General features: G+C 47.7%; 3 protein-coding genes, 1 long non-coding RNA gene and 3 other non-coding genes across 14 annotated transcripts in view; 6 read left to right on the top strand and 1 right to left on the bottom strand.

Moving 5' to 3' along the window:
* si:dkey-154b15.1 (uncharacterized) overlaps window positions 1-12,589 on the top strand; it is a 111,093-nt gene extending 98,504 nt beyond the window's left edge. Inside the window, exons 1-4 of one of the 5 annotated variants that reach the window (XM_067255808.1) lie at window positions 9,751-9,982; window positions 10,106-10,305; window positions 10,498-10,586; window positions 10,689-12,589. In XM_067255808.1, coding sequence (XP_067111909.1) covers window positions 10,128-10,305; window positions 10,498-10,586; window positions 10,689-11,996 — 1,575 coding nt within the window. In that variant the 5' untranslated portion in view covers window positions 9,751-9,982; window positions 10,106-10,127 and the 3' untranslated portion in view covers window positions 11,997-12,589. Of the gene's footprint in view, window positions 1-9,750; window positions 10,306-10,497; window positions 10,587-10,688 lie in introns of those variants that run through there. The other 4 variants (XM_067255811.1, XM_067255809.1, XM_067255807.1 and 1 more) reach the window with 4 other exon arrangements.
* On the bottom strand, window positions 49-6,766 carry txlna (taxilin alpha). Of its 2 annotated transcripts, none has more exons than XM_067256382.1 (11): window positions 6,689-6,766; window positions 5,864-6,058; window positions 5,458-5,748; window positions 5,002-5,093; window positions 4,646-4,816; window positions 4,254-4,448; window positions 3,951-4,070; window positions 3,319-3,393; window positions 3,138-3,230; window positions 2,971-3,066; window positions 49-2,116 (listed from the first exon to the last, which is right to left on the bottom strand). In XM_067256382.1, the coding sequence occupies exons 2-11, from the start codon at window positions 6,039-6,041 to the stop codon at window positions 1,823-1,825; spliced, it is 1,605 nt and encodes a 534-aa protein (XP_067112483.1). In that variant the 5' UTR covers window positions 6,042-6,058; window positions 6,689-6,766; the 3' UTR covers window positions 49-1,822. The 2 variants fall into 2 exon arrangements, with proteins under 2 accessions (XP_067112483.1, XP_067112484.1); XM_067256383.1 differs by having other exon boundaries at window positions 49-2,113.
* Window positions 7,096-9,541, top strand: LOC136962266 (uncharacterized). Of its 3 annotated transcripts, none has more exons than XR_010878899.1 (6): window positions 7,096-7,161; window positions 7,312-7,360; window positions 7,579-7,662; window positions 7,914-8,004; window positions 8,382-8,475; window positions 9,301-9,541. It is a non-coding gene; the product is annotated as an uncharacterized lncRNA (long non-coding RNA). The 3 variants fall into 3 exon arrangements; XR_010878900.1 differs by adding an exon at window positions 8,157-8,278 and having other exon boundaries at window positions 7,113-7,360; XR_010878898.1 differs by having other exon boundaries at window positions 7,113-7,360.
* Window positions 7,690-7,824, top strand: LOC136962721 (small nucleolar RNA SNORA9). Its single transcript, XR_010878937.1, has one exon. It is a non-coding gene; the product is annotated as a small nucleolar RNA SNORA9 (small nucleolar RNA).
* LOC136962723 (small nucleolar RNA SNORA9) lies at window positions 8,161-8,295 on the top strand. The gene has a single exon (XR_010878938.1). It is a non-coding gene; the product is annotated as a small nucleolar RNA SNORA9 (small nucleolar RNA).
* LOC136962720 (small nucleolar RNA SNORA9) lies at window positions 9,051-9,185 on the top strand. The gene has a single exon (XR_010878936.1). It is a non-coding gene; the product is annotated as a small nucleolar RNA SNORA9 (small nucleolar RNA).
* A 1,276-nt stretch (window positions 12,590-13,865) lies between the features above and the next one.
* LOC136962076 (unconventional myosin-Id-like) lies at window positions 13,866-18,618 on the top strand. Its single transcript, XM_067255707.1, has 10 exons — window positions 13,866-13,991; window positions 15,517-15,725; window positions 16,027-16,120; window positions 16,206-16,371; window positions 16,962-17,015; window positions 17,132-17,227; window positions 17,400-17,516; window positions 17,743-17,949; window positions 18,052-18,197; window positions 18,495-18,618. Exons 1-10 carry the CDS (start codon window positions 13,897-13,899, stop codon window positions 18,616-18,618), a joined length of 1,308 nt encoding a protein of 435 aa, XP_067111808.1. The 5' UTR covers window positions 13,866-13,896.
* The last annotated feature ends 2,599 nt before the right edge of the window (window positions 18,619-21,217 follow it).

The following is a 21,217-nucleotide window of genomic DNA, read 5'->3' as shown; positions in this document are numbered from 1 at the left end:
CTAGGACGATAACAATGAATACGTTTGAACAAACAAGTAATTTCCAAATACATTTTCATCTAATAGTTTATTTAACAAGAAACAAGTTTACCGGGCCAGAAAAAAAAGGCAAACAAAAACAAATTTGAGGACAGAATCTTTGGTTCCTGATCAATTTTCATAAATCTCTAAACCCATCAAGTATTTCAAGATAAAGACTGAGTCTGGCTTTCTGGGGAATAGTGAGAAAAGTTTTACATTTGTGGTCCTTGAAAACCTCTGCTGTTGATCCTGTACCACATACTAATACAGAAGTCAAATAGAATGTAAAGGAACATTGTCTACAACACTGGTTCTCAAGCCACTCAAAGGTCAAAGTGAGACAAGAACCAGGAGTGTTACTTTGAGACTGGTACAAGTGTAGACATCCATGACAGCATTAACAGAACTGAGGTCCAATCTCAGCTGGTCCTCATCAACTGAGACTGGTACAGAGTGAGACCACCGAGAAGGAGACAGAGAGAGGGAGGGGGGGGGGGAGAAGGAGGGAGAGGTGGGGAGAGAGAGGGGTTGCATAGAAATATATTCAACATTTGATCACCTCACTTGATTCAAAACTTTACTAGCAGAACTGAGAGGCAATGCACATCCACTCTCAGACACACAGATGGAATAGTGAATCTCCCCTGGGACGTGTCAGTCGTCAGCATACAGCCATCAGGGTCCCAAAGAACTCAGGATTTCAAAGAAAGCCAACATGGAAAGAAGAAGCTATGTGACGTGTGTAGAATCTAATCTAACATTTACAGAAAATCAGGAAACACCTAATTTGGTCACGGAAAACAAATGTTGATTTAAGAAAAATAGATTTATATATAGTGGTGTTATAGATTTATATATATATATAGTGGTGTTTTTGTTAGATACTCAAGTGTTCAAATAACTCTTAGATATTATATGAAATAAATATATCCTGCAAAATCAGAAGCATTGTGCAACAAAACAACACTGTTGTGTCATGTAGAGCAGCACATATCATAAATGAACACAACTTTCACCCCCAAAACAGGGTTCACAAGCATCTAACCCTAACCCTTTCAGCTGACAGGGGCTCAACATTATCAGTATTTATTCTAGTAATTTATCGATGGTCTAGCTGTGTGGTCAGTGGAGTTTGTAATGGAAACAAAGGAATAAAAGAAAGGAATGCATGAGTATGTCCTGCTTCAGAGGGAGCGGAGTACCAGCCCAGCGTGCTGTGGGAGGAGCTAGCCTGCTGTGGGAGGAGCTAGCCTGCTGTGGGAGGAGCCAGCCTGTTGTGGGAGGAGCTGCCTTCACCATGCTGAAACATACTCTATGTGGTCAGACCCAGTCTGCAGTCTCCAGCAGGCTGGGAAGAGATCAGCAGGATACGGCCTCTTGGTACAGCAGAGGAGCTCAGCGTCTCCCACAGGAAGATACAGGAAGATACTAACCCTAACCCAGCCATGTTGGGGACACGTTCTAGCACGCAAGAGTACACGTATACGCATCCAGGATAATGTAGAACAGTTTAAAGAACAACGTGAAAAACCAAAAACACTCTAGAAGAACCTTCTGGAAGGCACAATCTTCCCATCAACATGATCATGAACCCTCCCAAGAGACCAGACAGAGGGGGAGGCAGTCAGTGCTAACGACAGGTGAAGGATCGAGTAACAGACGAGGCTAATCTGGTCCTGGATCAGTAATCAGCTCCAACGTCCTCCAGCTCTGGAGCCCTCAGACACACCGCAGCAGCAGTGACCTGCAGGTCGGTGGTGGTCGGGGGAGCCTGTGAGTAGCACTCCCCAGCTGAGAGGCTTCACTCCTGGGCAGCGAGCGGCAGAGAGCAGGCCTGGCTCTCAGAGTCCAGCTCCGGACCACAGTGGCAGGCGTGAGGGCCTGGGGAGCTGGGGCCAGGGGCAGGAGGGCTGTCTGGGTGTGAGCAGGGCTCCAGGGAGTCTGCAGGGGGTGTTGGTGAGCCCGGGGCATCTGGGCTGGGCTCCTGGACCCTCTTGCTGAGCTGGTTGCGTTCCTGCTGCAGCGCCCTGCACAGCTTCTCCAGCTTCTGCACCTTCCCCTGGAGACCGTCACACTCCCTGTCCCGCAGGGTCTTCTGCGCGCGCGCGCGCACACACACACACACACACACACACACACACACACACACACAAAAAGTTTCAAAATGTGTTTTTCCAACCTTTCAAAACTTGTTTTTGTAAAACCTTATTAGAAAATATTTAGTCAACATCTAATTTTTTTTTCCTTAAGTTGCAGTAGTGAGGCTTTTAGTAGCTGGTCTAACAGGCTGTACTCAGGTCAGATCTAACAGGCTGGTCTCAATTCAGATTTTTGTAACCTTAGGAGAAACCTTTTCCAAATGTTCTTTAAAAAATATTTTTCAGGCTGGTCTCAGGTCAGATCTAACAGGCTTGTCTCAGGTAAAGCTGCTCCTTCTGTGCAATACTGATCACGAGGATGCGTTAAATGCGTTAAAGTTCCACAGTAATTTTATGCCGTGCCTGGTGTGTGGTGATGGTGTGTGGTAGTGCGTGGTAGAGGTGTGTGGTAGAGGTGTGTGGTGATGGTGTGTGGTAGTGCGTGGTAGAGGTGTGTGGTAGAAGTGTGTGGTGATGGTGTGTGGTAGAGGTGTGTGGTAGAGGTGTGTGGTGATGGTGTGTGGTAGTGTGTGGTAGAGGTGTGTGGTAGAGGTGTGTGGTGATGGTGTGTGGTAGTGCGTGGTAGAGGTGTGTGGTGATGGTGTGTGGTAGTGCGTGGTAGAGGTGTGTGGTAGAGGTGTGTGGTGATGGTGATGGTGTGTGGTAGTGCGTGGTAGAGGTGTGTGGTAGAGGTGTGTGGTGATGGTGTGTGGTAGTGCGTGGTAGAGGTGTGTGGTAGAGGTGTGTGGTGGTGGTGTGTGGTAGTGCGTGGTAGAGGTGTGTGGTGGTGGTGTGTGGTGGTGGTGTGTACCTCCTCAGCCATATCCAGCAGAGCTTTGTTACTGCTCTCCCATCGGGAGCGATACATCACCGTCTCCTTCTCCAGCTTCTTGATCTTCTTGGTCATCTGGAGACACACAAACGTTAATGCGTGGACCCAATGGATGGACCAGTCTCTCATCTCCCGCTCTCGCTCACCTTGTCCATCTCTTGCTTGAAGGTGGTGAAGACCTCGTTGCTCTTGGACAGGGTGCTCTGAAACTCCTCAAACTTCTCTGTGTACAACGACAGCTGGACCAGAACACCAGGAGACACCAGGGTGGTTAGAGGAAGACTAAGATCATCACAAACGTCTCTCTACTCTCTCAGACACACACACCTGTTGTTTTAGGTGAACCTCCTGCTGTTTCATCAGCTCACACATCCTCTGGGACTCGACAGCCTCTTTCAGGAGCTGGAGGAGGTGAGGAGAGAGAGGTGAGGAGAGAGAGGTGAGGAGAGAGAGGTGAGGGGTGAGGAGAGGGAGGAGAGAGAGGTGAGGAGAGGGAGGAGAGAGAGGTGAGGAGAGAGAGGTGAGGAGAGAGAGGTGAGGAGAGAGAGGTGAGGAGAGACAGGTGAGGAGAGACAGGTGAGGAGAGGGAAGAGAGAGTGGTGAGGAGAGACAGGTGAGGAGAGAGAGGAGAGGGGTGAGGAGAGGGAGGAAAGACAGGTGAGGAGAGACAGGTGAGGAGAGAGAGGTGAGGAGAGAGAGGTGAGGAGAGACAGGTGAGGAGAGAGGTGAGGAGGAAACAGTGCTGGCTTCAACCATCTCACATCTCTGGCAGTCTGACTGTGTTGGTTGAGCAGAGAGTGTGTTCAGTGTGAGTCTGTGTTCAGTGTGAGTCTGTGTTCAGTGTGAGTCTGTGTTCAGTGTGAGTCTGTGTTCAGTGTGAGTCTGTGTTCAGTGTGAGTCTGTGTTCAGTCTAAGTGTGTATGTATTGAGCAGAGAGAGAGTTCAGGGTGTGTGCTTACGAATTCTTTCTCTCTGTGATGGCGTTCCTCGGACTCCTTCAACAGCTCCTGGGCCTGGTGCAGCTTAGCATCTACCAGCTGCTGCTGTAGGTCCTTATGCTTGAACACCTTGTCTATGTGCTGGGGGAGAGAGAGGTTACAAATTGTCTATATGCTGGGAGAGAGGAGGGGGAGAGAATGGGGGTTAGGGTTTGGGACACACATGCACAACAGCCACAGTTCCCACAAACGTACACACACGTTTACTTCTGACACACAGTCTCTCTCTCTGTCTCTCTCTCTATGTCTCTCTCTCTCCCTCACCTCCTCCCTGAGCTCGTACTGCTGCAGAAGCTTCTTCAGCTTGTCGGCCAGCTGCCCGTTCTCTTGTCTCAGCGCAGCGTTCCTCTCGTTGTGCTGTTCCATCTGGGCCTGGATGTCGTTCAGCGTCACCTGGAAGTGACACGTCACCTCCTTCCTCTTCTCCTCCTCCACCCGCGCACGCTGCACACCGTCCTCCTGGGGGCGGGACAAACAAGCGCAGAGGTTCAAATCCACCTGTACTGTACACCTGGATGAAAGCGTCTGCTGAGTGTGTATTACAGCTCTATTAAATATAGAGTTCTGATGAGTAGATGTATCTATGCTGTCTCAGCTGGCACTGTGGATAGGTGGTTGAGTTGTGGTTGAGAGGTGTCTGGTGTGGTTGTGGTCACCTTGAGCGTGCGGTTGTGTCTCTGCAGCTCTCGACAGAGACTCTCCAGCTTGCTGCGGGCCAAGACGGCCTTGCTGTGCTCGCTCCTCAGAACGTCCTTCTCCTGAAGCAGCTGTTTCTGCTTGTTCTGCAGTGCACGCATCTGCTTCTGAGAGCCACGTTGTTCCTCCAGCTAACACACACACAAACAACAGAGGTGAGGTCTGCACTGCGTCGCTTGATGTGTGTGTAACATTGATCTCTGTATCAGCAAAGGATCCCTGACTTCCATAAGCTGGCGGTATGTCAACATGCACCCTAACAGCCGTGCTGGCTGAATGATGGCCCAGGCTGAACAGAGCAGTAGAAAGCACTCACCAGCTCAGCGTACTTCTTGCAGAGTCCGGCCAGCTTCTCCTCTGGGGTGCTCAGCGTGTTCAGGGTCTGCATCAGCAGGGTGATCTCTTTACCTTCACACACACAGGCAACACAACGGCTTATATTCAGAATATTCACACTGGAAAAAAATACTCAGACCTGAAACAATTACTATGAGAGGCTCCACACATCTCGGCTCCAATCCCAACAGCTAGAGAGGATAGAGTGGTGTGTTCCCTAAAGAGGTTAGCATTACCTAGAGAGGTTAGGGTTAGCATTACCTAGAGAGGTTAGGGTTAGCATTACCTAGAGAGGTTAGGGTTAGCATTAACTAGAGAGGTTAGGGTTAGCATTACCTAGAGCAGATAGGGTAAGCATTACCTAGAGAGGATAGTGTTAGCATTAGCTAGAGAGGATAGGGTTAGCATTTGATAGAGAGGATAGGGTTAGCATTACCTAGTCCTTTCACTTTTTTTTTGTCCTGTATCTTCTTCTGCTCTTTCTCGGCACCGCCTCTTCCGCCTCCGTTCACTTTCACTTCATCTGGCTTGCTGTCCTCCCTCTCATTGGCCAGGCCGTTGAGCTCAGGTCCGTGTGATTGGCCGTTGGGGATGGACGCTCCGTCCTCGCCGCTATCCTCCAAGCAGTAGGTGTTCAGGATGTCCTCCAGCTGCCGGCTCAGCTCATCAGCTACATCAGGAGCCAGGCTAGGGAGCGACGCTGCCTCCGCCACCCCCTCTGGCTCAGCTAAACGCGGGGACACAGTGACGGGTTAAGGCAAGCTAGTGACGTAACATGGAATAGTTCCAAGTTGTGTGTTATAAGCCTCGATAACCAGTACAGCACTGACTGTTAGAGTTACCTTCACTTTCGCCTCCGTCGCCCTGTGGAGGTGTGTCTGCAGGCGGGGTCTCTGTGTTTGCGAGGTTGGAAGTGTCTGTAACGGCTTTGACCATCTCGGGTCCCTCCGTCTCGCCCGCGCTAGGTAGCGCCTCGTCAGCTGACTGCGTGACGGAATCCTCGGTGTCCTGGTTCTTCATCTTTAGTCACCCACGGACTGAAATCAGTAGTATGAAACTATTGCATAAGTGTAACCATAAGAACCATCTCAAAACTATTCTTGATTAAACTTTTGTGTCCAAAAGTTACAATTTCTAGCTAGCTAGAAAGCCAACTCCATAGTCCCACCATCATTAGCAAGTTAGTTAGCTAGCAAGATAGACTAGCTACATCATGGCAACTTAACGCATACGTAGCGTTACATTACGGCTTTTGTTGGCTAGCTAGCTACATACGACAGCAACGTTAGCTAGACAGTGCTAGTAGTGGTTGAATATTGGTAACAGTTGTCTCGATCATAGCTTTGATTGGTAACTTAGCTTCATGTCACACCATTCGACAGCACCCCCCGTCAATGCTAAGGTGAAACAAGTTTTTCAACAACAGCAGCTAACAAGTGCCAGTAAAAAGGAAGGAACTTGGGCTAACCATGTTAGCTTCTCCTGTACAGTACCTATTAGTGGTTAGCCTTTACGCTCAAGATAGCTAGCATTTATGCTGGCTGTCAGCTTGCCTTTTAGGCTGCATTGGAGTATCGCCTAAAGAAAATCGTCACATACCATTCGCTCGTTATTCATAAATGTTATCATCTCTACGTCTGTACAGAAAACGAAATATCATAATTTACCTTTTTTGAACGGATTGAGCACTTGGTTCTTATGTATGTGATGCAGAGTTTTCCAACTGACTGTGTCAAGTAGTGTGACGCCAGCCGCAATAAGAAATCTTATTTCCGGTTCATTTCTAAGAAAATAAAATAAAAATTTAAGAGCTAGTCTTCTTTTTGGTCAATATAAATTATGCATTCTGAGGGTCTAGCTATAATATTTTTACCGTTTTATTTTTTATTTTAACTGCTATAAGTTGTAAATGCTAAAACTACAACTTGCATTGCACCACAACATTAATGATTTGGCACAGCTCAGCCTATGCTCTTATTCTGAAATCAAGTTTCACAAAACCGAAAAGCGAAGAAGAAGATCACGGATTCAAGTGACAAAACGGAAATGGTTTCGCCTTGAAATCCGGATGTGACGTGTGCACTCGATAGATTTAAACTTTTCGACGGAAAGAAGATGAACGTGTTGGACGCAATCAGAAGTAATCTTCTGTGTATATTTAGCGTTTAACAATTGTAATTCCTTTTGATAGTTTAGCTGTAAACAACGTATAGTTTCCATCAGATATCGAATTGCTGAACATTCGTATCGTTAATCGCGTAATCCAAACAAACTTCCGTTCTTATTGCAGAATGGAACTTCAAGCTGCCGCATGGATGCACAGAATCAACGTGATGAAGGTGGGTTTTCATATTTAACACAATGTTGCATTCGGTCAAGTGTTATAGTAGTTCAATAGTTGTCTTTAAAAATAGTATTGTTAGAGTTTTTAAGCAGTTTTTATGTCGATAAACCAACGTGACAGAGTTTAGACCATGTGGAGACCGTACAGTAAAATGCAATGATCAATACGTCTTGAAAGATTCAACCAATTGTTTTTGGTTTCTCTTCCTTTTAGAAACAAACTGCGCAACTCCTACTGCGACCGGGCGAAAAATTGCGAAATGGACGACTGACCTGAGAAGTGGTGTAGCTTCATGAGGTAGGCCCATACCTTTCAGCGTGTGTCGTGCAGGCCTGTTCAGCGAGGCCGAGCCTGCAGTGGCTCTGGTCTTTCCTGTAGTGTCTGCTAGAGAGACCTGGGGCCGTTTGAGGCCCTGCTGTGTATCTCCATGGCAGGGTTATAGGTAAACCCCAGACATTTAAAGATTTATTACTGCTTCTCACATGGATCCTTACTCTGCATTCTATTTAGTATACCAGCTATTACTGAACACATTTTTTGTTGTGTAGCTGTAACCAGCTGTTGTGAGAAACCTCAACCATGATGAGTTACCTACCCAGGACTGGAACATCTCTCTAGGAAGTCATCTAAACAATGATGGTATGAACCTTCACTTGTTGTAAAGCCTATGTTCCCTGTTGCTATTACACCCAGAAGATTCATGTGGGTTTTCCATACACAGTGTGTGTTGGTGAATAAGTGTGTTGGTAAATGTGTTTGTGTGTGTTAGTGACACCGTGTGTGTGTGTTAGACATGTGCAGGCCTGTTCAGCGAGTCCGAGCCTGCAGTGGCTCTGGTCTTTCCTGTAGTGTCTGCTAGAGAGACCTGGGGCTGTTTGAGGCCCTGCTGTGTATCTCCATGGCAGGGTTATAGGTAAACCCCAGACATTTAAACATTTATAACTGCTTCTCACATGGATCCTTACTCTGCATTCTATTTAGTATACCAGCTATTACTGAATCTGTTTCTTGTTTAGATGAAGCATACCAAGGATGCTAGCAAAAGGCCTGCAGTTCCTGATTGTGTGTGACAGGGGCTGTCATTGTCCTGGCTACATGTTCATCCTGGAGGTAGGTTCCTAGAACTGGACTGAGTCACACCAGATGCTATTGCAAGCATGGCTGCAGCCGTCAGTAGTGGGGTCAGATTTAGACGTGTGTGTGTTAGTGAATGTGCAGGGCTCAAAATTGCGACCATTTTGGTTGTATATTTTCCCAAAATTCGGTGCAACCTAAAAGTATTTGTGAGTGCAAAGGCTCATTATGGTGCAACCTGTTTCAATTTCTTTGCAAAACTCTTGCTAATTAGCCAACTGCACAGTGGTATGTGCCTGTTGTGAGCTGGTAGTGACCCGTGTACCAGTCTATCCAACATTACATAACCAGTTAAACTTCATTTTCACGTTCGTAACTTTAATGCAGATTTTAGATTGACAGCTAATTTGAACTACTAATTTGAATCACTCCTCCTCACTGTGCTCCGTGGTCATGTGACATGGAGCTAACAAGCGCTCAATGTGAAGAGACGAAAAGACCATTATGAACTTTTCAGTGGGTGCTCCAAAAATGTTACTGCTGCTCCTAAATTTTTACATTACACTTTTAAAACTGAGCCTTGTTGTGTTAGTGAACGTGTTATTAGACATGTGCAGGCCTGTTCAGCGAGGCTGAGCCTGCAGTGGCTCTGGTCTTTCCTGTAGTGTCTGCTAGAGAGACCTGGGGCCGTTTGAGGCCCTGCTGTGTATCTCCATGGCAGGGTTATAGGTAAACCCCAGACAGGTCACAGGTTCACCAACCCTGTATTAGACAGAATTATAAACATTGTTAAATGAGTGCCTTGTTTAAACGGAATGAAGTGTCTTTTTTTCAAGTGATTTTTTTTTTTCTCTTGCACAGATCTCTTGCCTGGTCTGTGAATGAAACCAGGAAGGAGTTCCAGGGAGTGAAACGATATTTCTACTCGTGGCAGAGCTTTCTTGTGGGTGTTGTGTGGTATTTTCTATATTGACTCCTTTTTGGAGACTATCTGGTGCTGTTTGTGTATTACAACACCCACCATTTTGTACATTTGTTGACCTTTCAAGAAATGATTCTGAAATAAATGACCAATGAAGTCCAAGTTCACTTCTTTATTGACTGACCTTTTGTAATCAACCTTTGCTTTGTGTAACAACGCCCACAACATTGAGCATGTTCATGTCCGTCATTTATTTTGGTTAAATATATGTTGGATAATTGAGGCAAGCGCATCCTTTGTAGGGATGTCCATGCACATCTATACAACGAATAGGCCTACCCAGATAATGTTGCGGTGACTTGCATGCAGAGCCACGCGGTGGACTTAAAACCAAGTCTCTTTCACTTTCGATATTGACGAAATGCGTAGGATTATTGAAGCAGAAGTAAAGTAAAGGGTAGGCATTTAACCAGTGTTGCATTTCAATACAATAATCTGAAGTCTGGTTGTGTTTTAAATTGTAAGGTTATATAACACGTACATTTACTCGTCGGTGTTGGGAAGTTTAAGATTCTGTGAAGGAGTGAAAAGTATCGACTTCGTTGGCCTACAACTGAAAATGTACTTGTTTTATTTCAGTGTTTGTTGACCATGCTGCTTTTATTGCTCTATGCTACGGCAAATCTCTCCCAGAATATAGCTATGTGAGAACGAGTTTTCCGACGTTTGAATGTCCTCCCTCAGCGCTTGCTAATACCGGGGCGCCATGTCTGGAACATCTGTTGAGGTAACAGGAGTCCCAAACATCCTCTCTGTTGACCGGATGGAAGACAAACTCACAATACACTTTCTTCGACCAAGAAACGGAGGTGGAGAGGTGACGAGGGTGATTTTCCCGTCCTACAGTCCAGGACAGGCATTTGTCATCTTTGAGGAAGCAGCAGGTAAGATTCAGTTATAATTTTTAGGTCAGATTTATTTACTAAACACATTTCAAGTTGTTGGATACAGGCTAAAACGTATAATATCCTAAATCTACAAATTAATGTAACTGATTGTAAGTTAACTGATATACTGTATACATCCTATGTATTTATATATAATCGATACATCTCTGTGGAATAAATTAACTGCAGTGGTTGGCCGTGTTCTGAAGCGTAGCCATGTACTGGAATTCGACAAACACGCATTTCCACTCAAAGTTAAGGCAGCCGACAGACCCGAGGTAGCGCTATCTTATTACCTAAATCCATATTGAATGTTGGTTATTTATTTTTTCAATTGGACCGGTAGAATTTTTTTTAATCTGTGTGTGATTGTGTGGCAGGTTGACCTGCCTGCGGAGGCTAGTCTGAACATGAAGTTGTTCAGCAGTGAGAGGGAGGTGCTGCGCCTTCTCAAGGCGCATGGTCTGCGTGTGACGGAGAAGCTCCAGAGTGAGGTGCGTGTTCAGGGCTCCTTCCTGGGGCTCAGAGACGTGAAGGCCCAGCTCCAGCGGCTGGTGAAGGACCCCCAGCCGCCCACGCCTTACCCCAGCATCAACGGCCATGAACAGTCTCTGGGTGCCATTGCCAAGTCCACCAACAGGGGGCGTGATGTCTCCTGCAGTCCCTCGGTGTTTAATAGCCCTGCAGCAGTGAACGGTGATTGGTCTCCGTTCTCGCCATCTCTCCCCTCCAGCCCTTCGTCAGAGCTCCTGTATGGCCAGCCCAGCCCACCAGGGTACGGAGCGAGGTCCTCTTCCAGAGACGCCCCCTTCCCATGGCCACCTGCATCCTTCATGACAGATCCAGATCTGCTCAGGTTTGCTCAGTCCTTCAAGCAGAAAGACATTGACTTGATCCTGAAGAACCACAAGGTGACGATGGATGTGAAGGGGAGTGAGGGTGCCGATGTGTCCAGCGTGGCCCTGCAGGGGAGGGGATCCCAGGGTGCTATGGAGGAGCTGCGGGGGTTCCTGAACGTGCTCGCCCCAACCATCCGCACCCAACAAATACAGCTGGGGTCTCTTGATCACAACGTTCAAGTTGAAGTTGGTAAACGAATTCAGATGTATAAGGATGATTTTCATTCAGTGATGATCCGTCAGGTCGGAGACACGATTCGTCTGGTGGGGCCGTCCAGCGACAGTTATGAGCTGAAGCGAAGGATTCTAGGAGAGCTTGTAGACCTGCCCCCTTTACCGCTGAGAGGGAGACCCCAGAGCAGAGACCCCAGCAGCCGCAGGTCCTCCTCTCTGCCTCGACAGCTCCACAAGAGAGTCTCCAGTTCCTCCGCACTGGATCGGGATCCCATCCCTGACCTAGCGGCTCGAGATCAAGGTTCCTCGAGGGCCCAGGGAGGTTCACGTTCTGCTGGTTCTGCTGGTTCTGCTGGTTCGGCTGGAGGGGTTCTGGAGGCGGGGAATGTCCCTGCCGCAAGGAGGAGCGGCCGGCAGAGGAGCTCTTCTGAGTCCCGGGAGAAGAAGAAGGAGCAGAAGGAGATGATGCGGCAGGACATGGCAGAGCCAGCGCCATCTAGTGGACCCATATCACCACGGATGAAAATGCAATCATTTTTTCAGAAGTTTCCTACTAGTAAAGAAGATATAAAGAAGGCAATTAGGAAAGGAAACAGTCCCAAGAAGAAGCCTTGAGGATTTATGGAAGTTGATGTTTGATTATTTGGGGGTGGTAACAGCTCAGCGGCAGATCAAGAGATCACAGGTTCAAATCCCCCTGCTGTAGTCGCTTTGGATAAAAGTATCTGCTACATAAATACATAATGAGCCCACAGCATCTGCTGGATGAAGACATGATATGCTGACTCTGCTTTGGGTTCAGGAGTGGAGGAGAATATGCACTAATGAGACCTGCTATACAATTTATGATTTTGCTATTAATGTGATAATATATTGAGACATGTAACATGATGAACTGCATCCTAAATTGTTTTAGAGTTGGTTAGCACCTCAGTTGGTTGACTTGATCAAAATATTTTATAGAATGAATGTAAATTTGATGAAATACAATCAGTCAGTTTAGTTTTGATCTTTACACATATTACACACGTTTTACCTCAATTGATCATCTGTAAGTCAAGCTGTCCATGACTTCAGTGCCTTTGTGTGTGTTTATACCAGGTTAATTGTAACGGCTGCTGTCAGTTTCTTTGGTTTGTTAATCAGAAGGTAATCTATACAAACTATGTACAGTATACTCAATAAACAAATCAACCATTGGATGATAAGACCATTTAAGAGGAAATCCTTTAAATAAAGTGTAACAGACAGGAAGTGCACTCAGTGCCTCAGATCTCACCCATGACACAGGAAGTGAGGCGTAGCCTGCAGTCTCCCAGAGGAAGTGATCATCCGAGATGAAGAGTTTAGGTGGGGTTTCAAGCAGCTGAGAGCGGTAAAAACATAACACATAGTAAAGTCAGGATGTGATGTCACACCTTCAGGCAAGCTCTTTCAAAGTACGATGGTGAGAATTTGATAGTGGCAGCCAACTAAGGTTCAATGGCTAAGCAGCGTGTTAATTGTGACGAAATGTGCTAGAAATATGAACCCATGTGTTTGTGCTGCAAGCACTGGAGATGAAGGACATTGCTTCATATCAGTTCCCTTATTTTGCTTAGCTGGAAGGAAACTAAAGTTTTTGCTAATGCAGAAGTGCAAGGGAGTGATAGAAACAGGCTCAGTATCAAACACAACTATGTTTTATCAACACCTCCTAAGTCCTGTTCATCATCCTGTGACTTGTAAGACCCTGTTCTGATTGAGACACCACCAGGGCGGGGTTACCTGCGCTGGCTACGTCTTGTTGTGAAACCCTGCTTGTCTTAGAGTTGCTCTCCAGCCAAGTTAAACACACTCCCCAGTATGCCAAAATGACAGTGGAGATGGGGAGGGAGAGAGGGAGAGAGAGGCAGGACTGGGGGCAGGGCTGTGAGACAGGAGGGAGAGAGAGACAGGCTGGACTGGGGGCAGGGCTGTGAGACAGGAGGGAGAGAGAGACAGGCTGGACTGGGGGCAGGGCTGTGAGACAGGAGGGAGAGAGAGACAGGCTGGACTGGGGGCAGTGCTGTGAGACAGAGAGGAGGGAGAGAGAGACAGGCTGGACTGGGGGCAGGGCTGTGAGACAGAGAGGAGGGAGAGAGAGACAGGCCGGACTGGGGGCAGGGCTGTGAGACAGGAGGATTCCCGGTGCTTCTCAGAAACATGGAGGCCTCGACATCTGTGTCAGAAGAGATAGAAGGATGTAGTGCTCCTAATCATGTGTCTTCTCTGCCCGGCTCTGTATGCACACACACACACAGGATGACGTACTGCAGCCGGCAGACCACAGCCCTCGCTGACTTGACTCAACACACCCCAGAATCCAGTAAAGAACTGACTTACACCACACCCACACCACACTCACAGGCAGCCTGCGCTCTCTCTCCTCCCGCCACTCTGCTTCCGCTCATCCATCTGTTCCTGTGTCTCTGTACGTCTCTCTCGTGTGTGTGAGGTGTGTGTGTGTGGTGTGTGTCTAGAACCGTCTGCTGGCATGGCGGAGCTGGAGGGTCTGGAGTTTGGCAAGTCGGACTTTGTCCTTTTGGACGAGGTGAAGATGGAACAGTTCATGGAGAACCTGAAGCTGAGGTAAGACCTGAAGCTTCTAGCGGGTGTGGGGGGGGGGGCAGAAGGCTACGTATGGTTACACTTTCATGGTTACGCTGTCATGGTTACCCTACACAGTAACAGGGTTTGTCAAGTCAAAAATGGGCACTGAGTTTGTGTGCTAAAAGAGGGTTTGTGGTTTGATCTAAAAGTTGTGTCATGTGAAGTATTTCCCCTCACAAACTTTGTCCCTTAGTTCTTAAGAGTAACTTAGAAACTCTGTCTCTTAGTTCTTAAGAGTAACTTAGAAACGTTGCAATGACGCTGTTAAGGGAGGCAGGGAGGGGAATGCAGACAGGAAAAGATAAAAGATGAGTCACAGATGCTTCGTTCTTAGCTGTTCGTTGTTACTGGTTTCCGTATGAGTTTGAAATCCTTATGTGCAGTGATCACCATAGAAACCTAAAGCCACAGATGAACACATACATGAAGCATGTCAGCATCCGATTCGCTGGAACCATGCTGGTTTCTCTGCTTACTAGTTTCTGTTTTAGGCACTGCAGTGACACATTTGGGTTTGACTTAATCAACTTCATGATGACATTATAATGACATTACGTAATCTATTTTAGACTCAGTCTCAGTGCATCTGTTAAAATAGTTTCTTTGCATCTCTCAGTCTCTCTCACTTATTCCAACAAGTAGCTCTCAAATGATTCCCCCCTTTTCACCTGTGTGTGGCAAGCCAGACACATTTGAACCACTTGCAAATTGCTGAAGTTTGAACTTGTGACTTCACTGTCACTGTCACTTTCTCTGTGAAACTGTCTGTGAGCTTCTACTCCCCCAGACTGTCTAACACTGAGGTGGTTTCACATCACTTCCCAGCACTGTCTCCTGTTAACACTGTAACTGCCATCATGGCTGACATTACTCTTGTGTCCCTCCTGCAAACACTAGTCATCACGTACTGTCTGAGCAGACCTAGACACAGCAAGCTGGACAGACTAGTCAGGTATAGCAGATGTTACAAGAGGAAGCTGTAAAATGAGCACTCCTGTGATATCGCCCAGCATGCACTTCTGCTGACAAGGTGCACAACGCCTTCTCTCACACCAGACAGATTTGTTTGGAGAATTGTTCAGTTTTTACACTGTTATCCAGTGGCCAGTAAGTCACCTCGAGATTACAGGTTGCGCCCACCTAATCTATACCAGTTAAGGAAGTGACACCACCTTCTACTTCCTGTTCTCACTACTTTGCCTCTCACTTCCTGTCCTTGTGGGTGTCACTGAGTTGGAGGTTTGACTTATTTCTTCTGGGATGTGGTAAATATCTATTTATATGTAAACACAACATGTGGTCTCTACATTTAGTTCGATGAAACTTAATAATTCACTTGTATATGAGTAAAGGAAAAATATTTAATTATACTTTGTTAGGAACTGTCAGGAGTTTGTCAATGTTAATATGGCAAAGTTCTCTGTTACAATTAAAAACCTAGAATTAAAACTTTTACATAGACAAGATGCTGAACTGACAGAATGAATGTGCCGTGTGTGTGCAGGTTTGAGAAGGGCCGTATCTACACCTTCATAGGAGAGGTGGTGGTCTCAGTCAACCCCTACAGACTCATGGACGTCTATGGCCAGGATGTCATCGACGCCTACCGCGGCCGCGAGCTCTACGAGAACCCTCCTCACCTGTACGCAGTCGCTGACGCAGCCTACAAAGCCATGAAGAGGCGGGCCAAAGACACCTGCATCGTCATCTCTGGTCTGGAGCACCTCAGCGCTTTCTTTCATTTTTATAGATTTTGATGTTGACTGTTCATCTCTCTGAAGATCAGTACCTCACCTGCTCTGAGATGAGATCAGAGTTGACTCCATTCATCACCTTACATCAGCTCCCTCAGCTGTTTGTCTCAATGTAAAAAAAATCCCCTCGTCAGGTGGAGCTACGTAGTTAGTGGAGATACAGTATATCTAAACCTTCAGATGAATTCTCTCAGATGGTCAGGTTGTGTATATGATATCCATACAGTATGTGTATCAGTATTGTGTGTGTGTGTGTACAGGTGAGAGTGGAGCAGGAAAGACAGAGGCCAGTAAGTACATCATGCAGTACATCGCAGCCATCACCAACCCCCACCAGAGAGCAGATGTTGAGAGGTGAGAGGTTATACTCCTCATCAGAGGTCCTGTCATCTGTGCACCTTTCACCCTCTGCTCACATCCATGCCATCCTGTCCCCCAGCGTGAAAAACGTGTTGCTGAAGTCCAACTGTGTTCTGGAGGCGTTTGGAAACGCCAAGACCAACCGCAACGACAACTCCAGCCGCTTTGGCAAATACATGGACATCAACTTCAACTTCAATGGCGACCCTACTGGAGGCCATATCAACAATTACCTGCTGGAGAAGGTGAGGGTTAGGGTTAGGTGAGAACAGCAACAGGTGAGAACAGCAACAGGTGAGAACAGCAACAGGTGAACTAAATAAAAAAAAGAGAATGAATGAATGGATGGATGAATGAATTTGTGAAAGTTTCACTGTAAAGACATAATTAGAAATAACCACTTTTACACGGTGTAACTGTGTGCATTCTCTGCATCCAGTCTCTGGTTTGGAGTTCAGGTGTTCTGGTATCTCCTCACCTGTATATTCTTAGAAGGTCCCCCTCTCCCTCTCCCTCTCCCTCTCTCTCCCTCTCTCTCTCTCTCTCTCCCTCTCTTTCTCTCTCTCTCTCTCTCTCTCTCTCTCTCTCTCTCTCTCTCTCTCTCTCTCTCTCTCTCTCTCTCTCTCTCTCTCTCTCTCTCTCTCTCTCTCTCTCTCTCTCTCTCTCTCTCTCTCTCTCTCTCTCTCTCTCTCTCTCTCTCTCTCTCTCTCTCTCTCTCTCTCTCTCTCTCTCTCTCTCTCTCTCTCTCTCTCTCTCTCTCTCTCTCTCTCTCTCTCTCTCTCTCTCTCTCTCTCTCTCTCTCTCTCTCTCTCTCTCTCTCTCTCTCTCTCTCCAGTCCAGGGTGGTTCAGCAGCAGCAGGGAGAGAGGAACTTCCACTCCTTCTACCAGGTACTCCTGTTACACCTGCACCAGTCTGGTTTAGAGACGTTTGTGATGCCTAGGTAGACAGTGCCCCTGAATGGAGCAGAGACAGTGATGTCTGCTGCTGATGTGTGTGTATGCAGCTGCTGCGTGGCTCCTCTGAGGATGTGAGGAGGTCTCTGCACCTGAAGAACGACCCTGCTGACTACCTGTACACCAGAGAGGGGGCCGGGTCTGTGGTGAGTTAGCTCATGCTAATGCTACTACCAATGCTCCATAGTGCTTCGCTAGCAGCTGGGTCTGTTTTGAGTTAGCTTAGAATCATGCTAATGCTAATACTGATGTCTCAGGCCGCAACACCAGTAAGTATTGTCTTCCTGACCTCTCTTCACCACCTGTCGGCGTCACCAGACGTTCATCAACGACCGCTGCAGCCACAAGGCTGTGCTGAGCGCCCTGAAGGTGATTGGCTTCTCAGAGGAGGAGATCAGCTCCATCTACAGGATCCTAGCTGCCATCCTCCTGCTGGTGAGTCACTGTCACCTCCCTGTCCTGTCAACTGCCTGTGGAGCACAGCACTACTGTCAACACCACTAATCAACAGTAGTGATAGGTTATATTATTGTTCATAATCAAACTACCTACGGTACAAAATTAATTGCTAACACCATTCTGAAACAGTGAACCAGTGAATGTCATGTGGCTTGATTATATGCGTCTCGTAACTCTGAAATCTGCCGCCCTGTGACCACAGGGCAACATGCGGTTTGAGAGTGATGGTGAGAGCGTGCGGGTGCTGGGCGTGGACACGGTCGACCACTTGGCTGAGCTGACCAGCACCGAGACAGCCGATGTCACCCGGAGCCTGCTGTACCGTGCCGTGGCCACCGGGGGCGGGGAGGTCATCCTGAAGGGACACTCCGAGACGGACGCCTGCTTCGGCAGGGACGCTTTTGCTAAAGTAGGCTACCCCTCGTCTCCAGATGATCTGTTTACAGTAAAGGCATGGATGTAGCAGGGTGTCTTTCTCACACTATCACTTCTCTCTCTCTGTGTGGTTCAGTCTCTGTATGAGCGTCTGTTTGGGTGGATCGTAGGCCGCATCAACACTGTTATAGAGGTGAAGGACTACGACCCAGTGCTTCATGGGAAAAACACAGTGATAGGAGTGCTGGATATTTACGGCTTCGAGATCTTTGACAACAACAGGTGAAGCCTTTTATCAAAGCAGCTGCTATGATTATGAAAATCAAGGAATTGTGAATTATGAAATCCAGAAATATTCAGGACGATGACACAGATACAGACTGACACCTTTCTTCTGATGTTGATGATGATGATGTTGTTGATGTTGAGGATGTTGTTGAGGATGTTGTTGATGATGTTGTGGATGTTGTTGATGTTGTTGTTGATGTTGTTGTTGATGTTGTTGATGTTGTTGATGTTGTTGTTGATGTTGTTGATGTTGTTGTTGATGTTGTTGATGTTGTTGATGTTGTTGTCCAGCTTTGAGCAGTTCTGTATCAACTACTGTAACGAGAAGCTGCAGCAACTGTTCATAGAGCTGATCCTTCGGCAGGAGCAGGAGGAGTACGAGAGAGAAGGAGTCACCTGGCAGCACGTAGGCTAGCACACACACACAGTCACCTGGCAGCACGTGAGCACACACACACACACACAGTCACCTGGCAGCACGTGAGCACACACACACACACACAGTCACCTGGCAGCACGTGAGTCACCTGGCAGCACGTGAGCACACACACAGGCTAGCACACACACAGGCTAGCACACACACAGGCTAGCACACACACAGTCACCTGGCAGCACGTGAGCACACACAGTCACCTGGCAGCACGTGAGCACACACAGGCTAGCACACACACACAGGCTAGCACACACACAGGCTAGCACACACACAGGCTAGCACACACACAGGCTAGCACACACAGGCTAGCACACACACAGGCTAGCACACACACACCCACACTAGCACACACACAGGCTAGCACACACACACAGGCTAGCACACACACAGGCTAGCACACACACAGGCTAGCACACACAGGCTAGCACACACACAGGCTAGCACACACACACAGGCTAGCACACACACACAGGCTAGCACACACACAGGCTAGCACACACACACACACACTAGCACACACACAGGCTAGCACACACACACAGGCTAGCACACACACACCCACACTAGCACACACACAGGCTAGCACACACACACAGGCTAGCACACACACACCCACACTAGCACACACACAGGCTAGCACACACACACCCACACTAGCACACACACAGGCTAGCACACACACACAGGCTAGCACACACCCACACCCACGTTAGCACACGAACATGCAAGCACACATACACATACCCACGCTAGAACACACACACACGCTAGCACACACACGTTAATACACTCACACACTAGCACACATAATTCTAATGGTCCTGTACTTGTATGGCATGGTATGGCATACAAACTTGAAACACACACACACCTTACACACACACACCTTACAGATCCCCTCCCCCTGCCCAGATTGACTACTTCAACAACCAGATCATCGTGGACCTGGTGGAGCAGGCTCATAAAGGCATCATGTCCATCGTGGACGAGGCCTGTCTGGGTGTGGGCTCCATCACCGACACTGTCTGCCTGGAGAGTATGAACACCAAGCTGGCACACCACCCCCACTACACCTCCCGCAAGGTACCACCCCCTACACCACCCCCACTACACCTCCCGCAAGGTACACCCCTACTACATCTCTACCATGTGGCCAGTAGAGGGCATGGTTTTCACAATCTTAGTTCATCTCACCATAGTGTCTCTACTCAGAGGTCATAGCTGCATGGCGGTGGGTCTACAAACCTCAACTTCTGCATCTGTCCATTTATATCTCTCATGCTCAGTCTGAACTCTCATAGTTGTTATGTGTTTACCTGCTGATGTTTACCTGCTGATGTTTACCTGCTGATGTTTACCTGCTGATGTTTACCTGCTGATGTTTACCTGCTGATGTTTACTTGGAGGCTGATGTTTACCTGCTGATGTTTACCTGCTGATGTTTACTTGGAGGCTGATGTTTACCTGGAGGCTGATGTTTACCTGGAGGCTGATGTTTACCTGCTGATGTTTACCTGCTGATGTTTACCTGCTGATGTTTACCTGCTGATGTTTACCTGGAGGACGTGTCTCTGTTCCTCTGGTGTAGCTGAGCCCCACAGACAAATCCATGGAGTTCCATCGTCACTTCCGTATGCCGCCACTACGCAGGAGACGTCACGTGAGTCTTTCTGTCTGTCTGTGTGGGTGGTGTCTGTGTGTGTGGGTGTGTGTGTGTGTGGGTGTGTGTGGGTGTGTGTGTGTGTGTGTGTGGGTGTGTGTGTGTGGGTGTGTCTGTGTGTGTGTGTGTGTTTCTGTCTGTCTGTGTGTGTGTCTGTGTGTGTGTGTGTGTCACCAATCCTCTCCCAGCTTAATATACCCTAACCCTAGCCTGTCTCTGTCTCACTCACACTCCACCAGCATCACACAGGCTCTGACCTACTTTGATTCCTAGCTCTCCCTTCTGCTGCTGCTCTCTTCCTCCTCCCTCTCTTCCTCCCTCTCTTCCTCCTCCCTCACTTCCTCCCTCTCTTCCTCCCTCCTCTTCCTCCCTCTCTTCCTCCTCCCTCTCTTCCTCCCTCTCTTCCTCCTCCCTCACTTCCTCCCTCTCTTCCTCCTCCCTCTCTTCCTCCTCCCTCACTTCCTCCCTCTCTTCCTCCTCCCTCTCTTCCTCCCCCCTCTCTTCCTCTTCCCTCTCTTCCTCTTCCCTCTCTTCCTCCTCCCTCTCTTTGTCCCTCTTCCTCCTCCTCTCTTCCTCCCTCACTTCCTCCTCCCTCGTCTTCATCTTCCTCCCTCTTCCTCCTCCCTCTCTTCCTCCCTCACTTCCTCCTCCCTCTCTTCCTCTTCCCTCTCTTCCTCTTCCCTCTCTTCCTCTTCCCTCTCTTCCTTTTCCCTCTCTTCCTGCTTCCTGCTGCTAACATAATTTCAGTAAGTCATATCATCAGCACAGGTGAAAGTGTGAACCAGTTCTATCCAGGTGAAATCACTCTATCATTCTGATTGGATTTTAAGAGCAGATTGACTGCTGTAAAAGAGGGGACTATTTGCATATATTGAAAATGTTCACCCCCAAAAAGCTTGAAAACCACTTTAACCTTCTTAA

Source organism: Osmerus mordax, chromosome 18, assembly GCF_038355195.1.
Source record: "Osmerus mordax isolate fOsmMor3 chromosome 18, fOsmMor3.pri, whole genome shotgun sequence".
NCBI classification, from domain to species: Eukaryota; Metazoa; Chordata; class Actinopteri; order Osmeriformes; family Osmeridae; genus Osmerus; species Osmerus mordax.
Note: the sequence above shows the minus strand (reverse complement) of the source record. Positions and strands in the feature narration are given on the sequence as shown.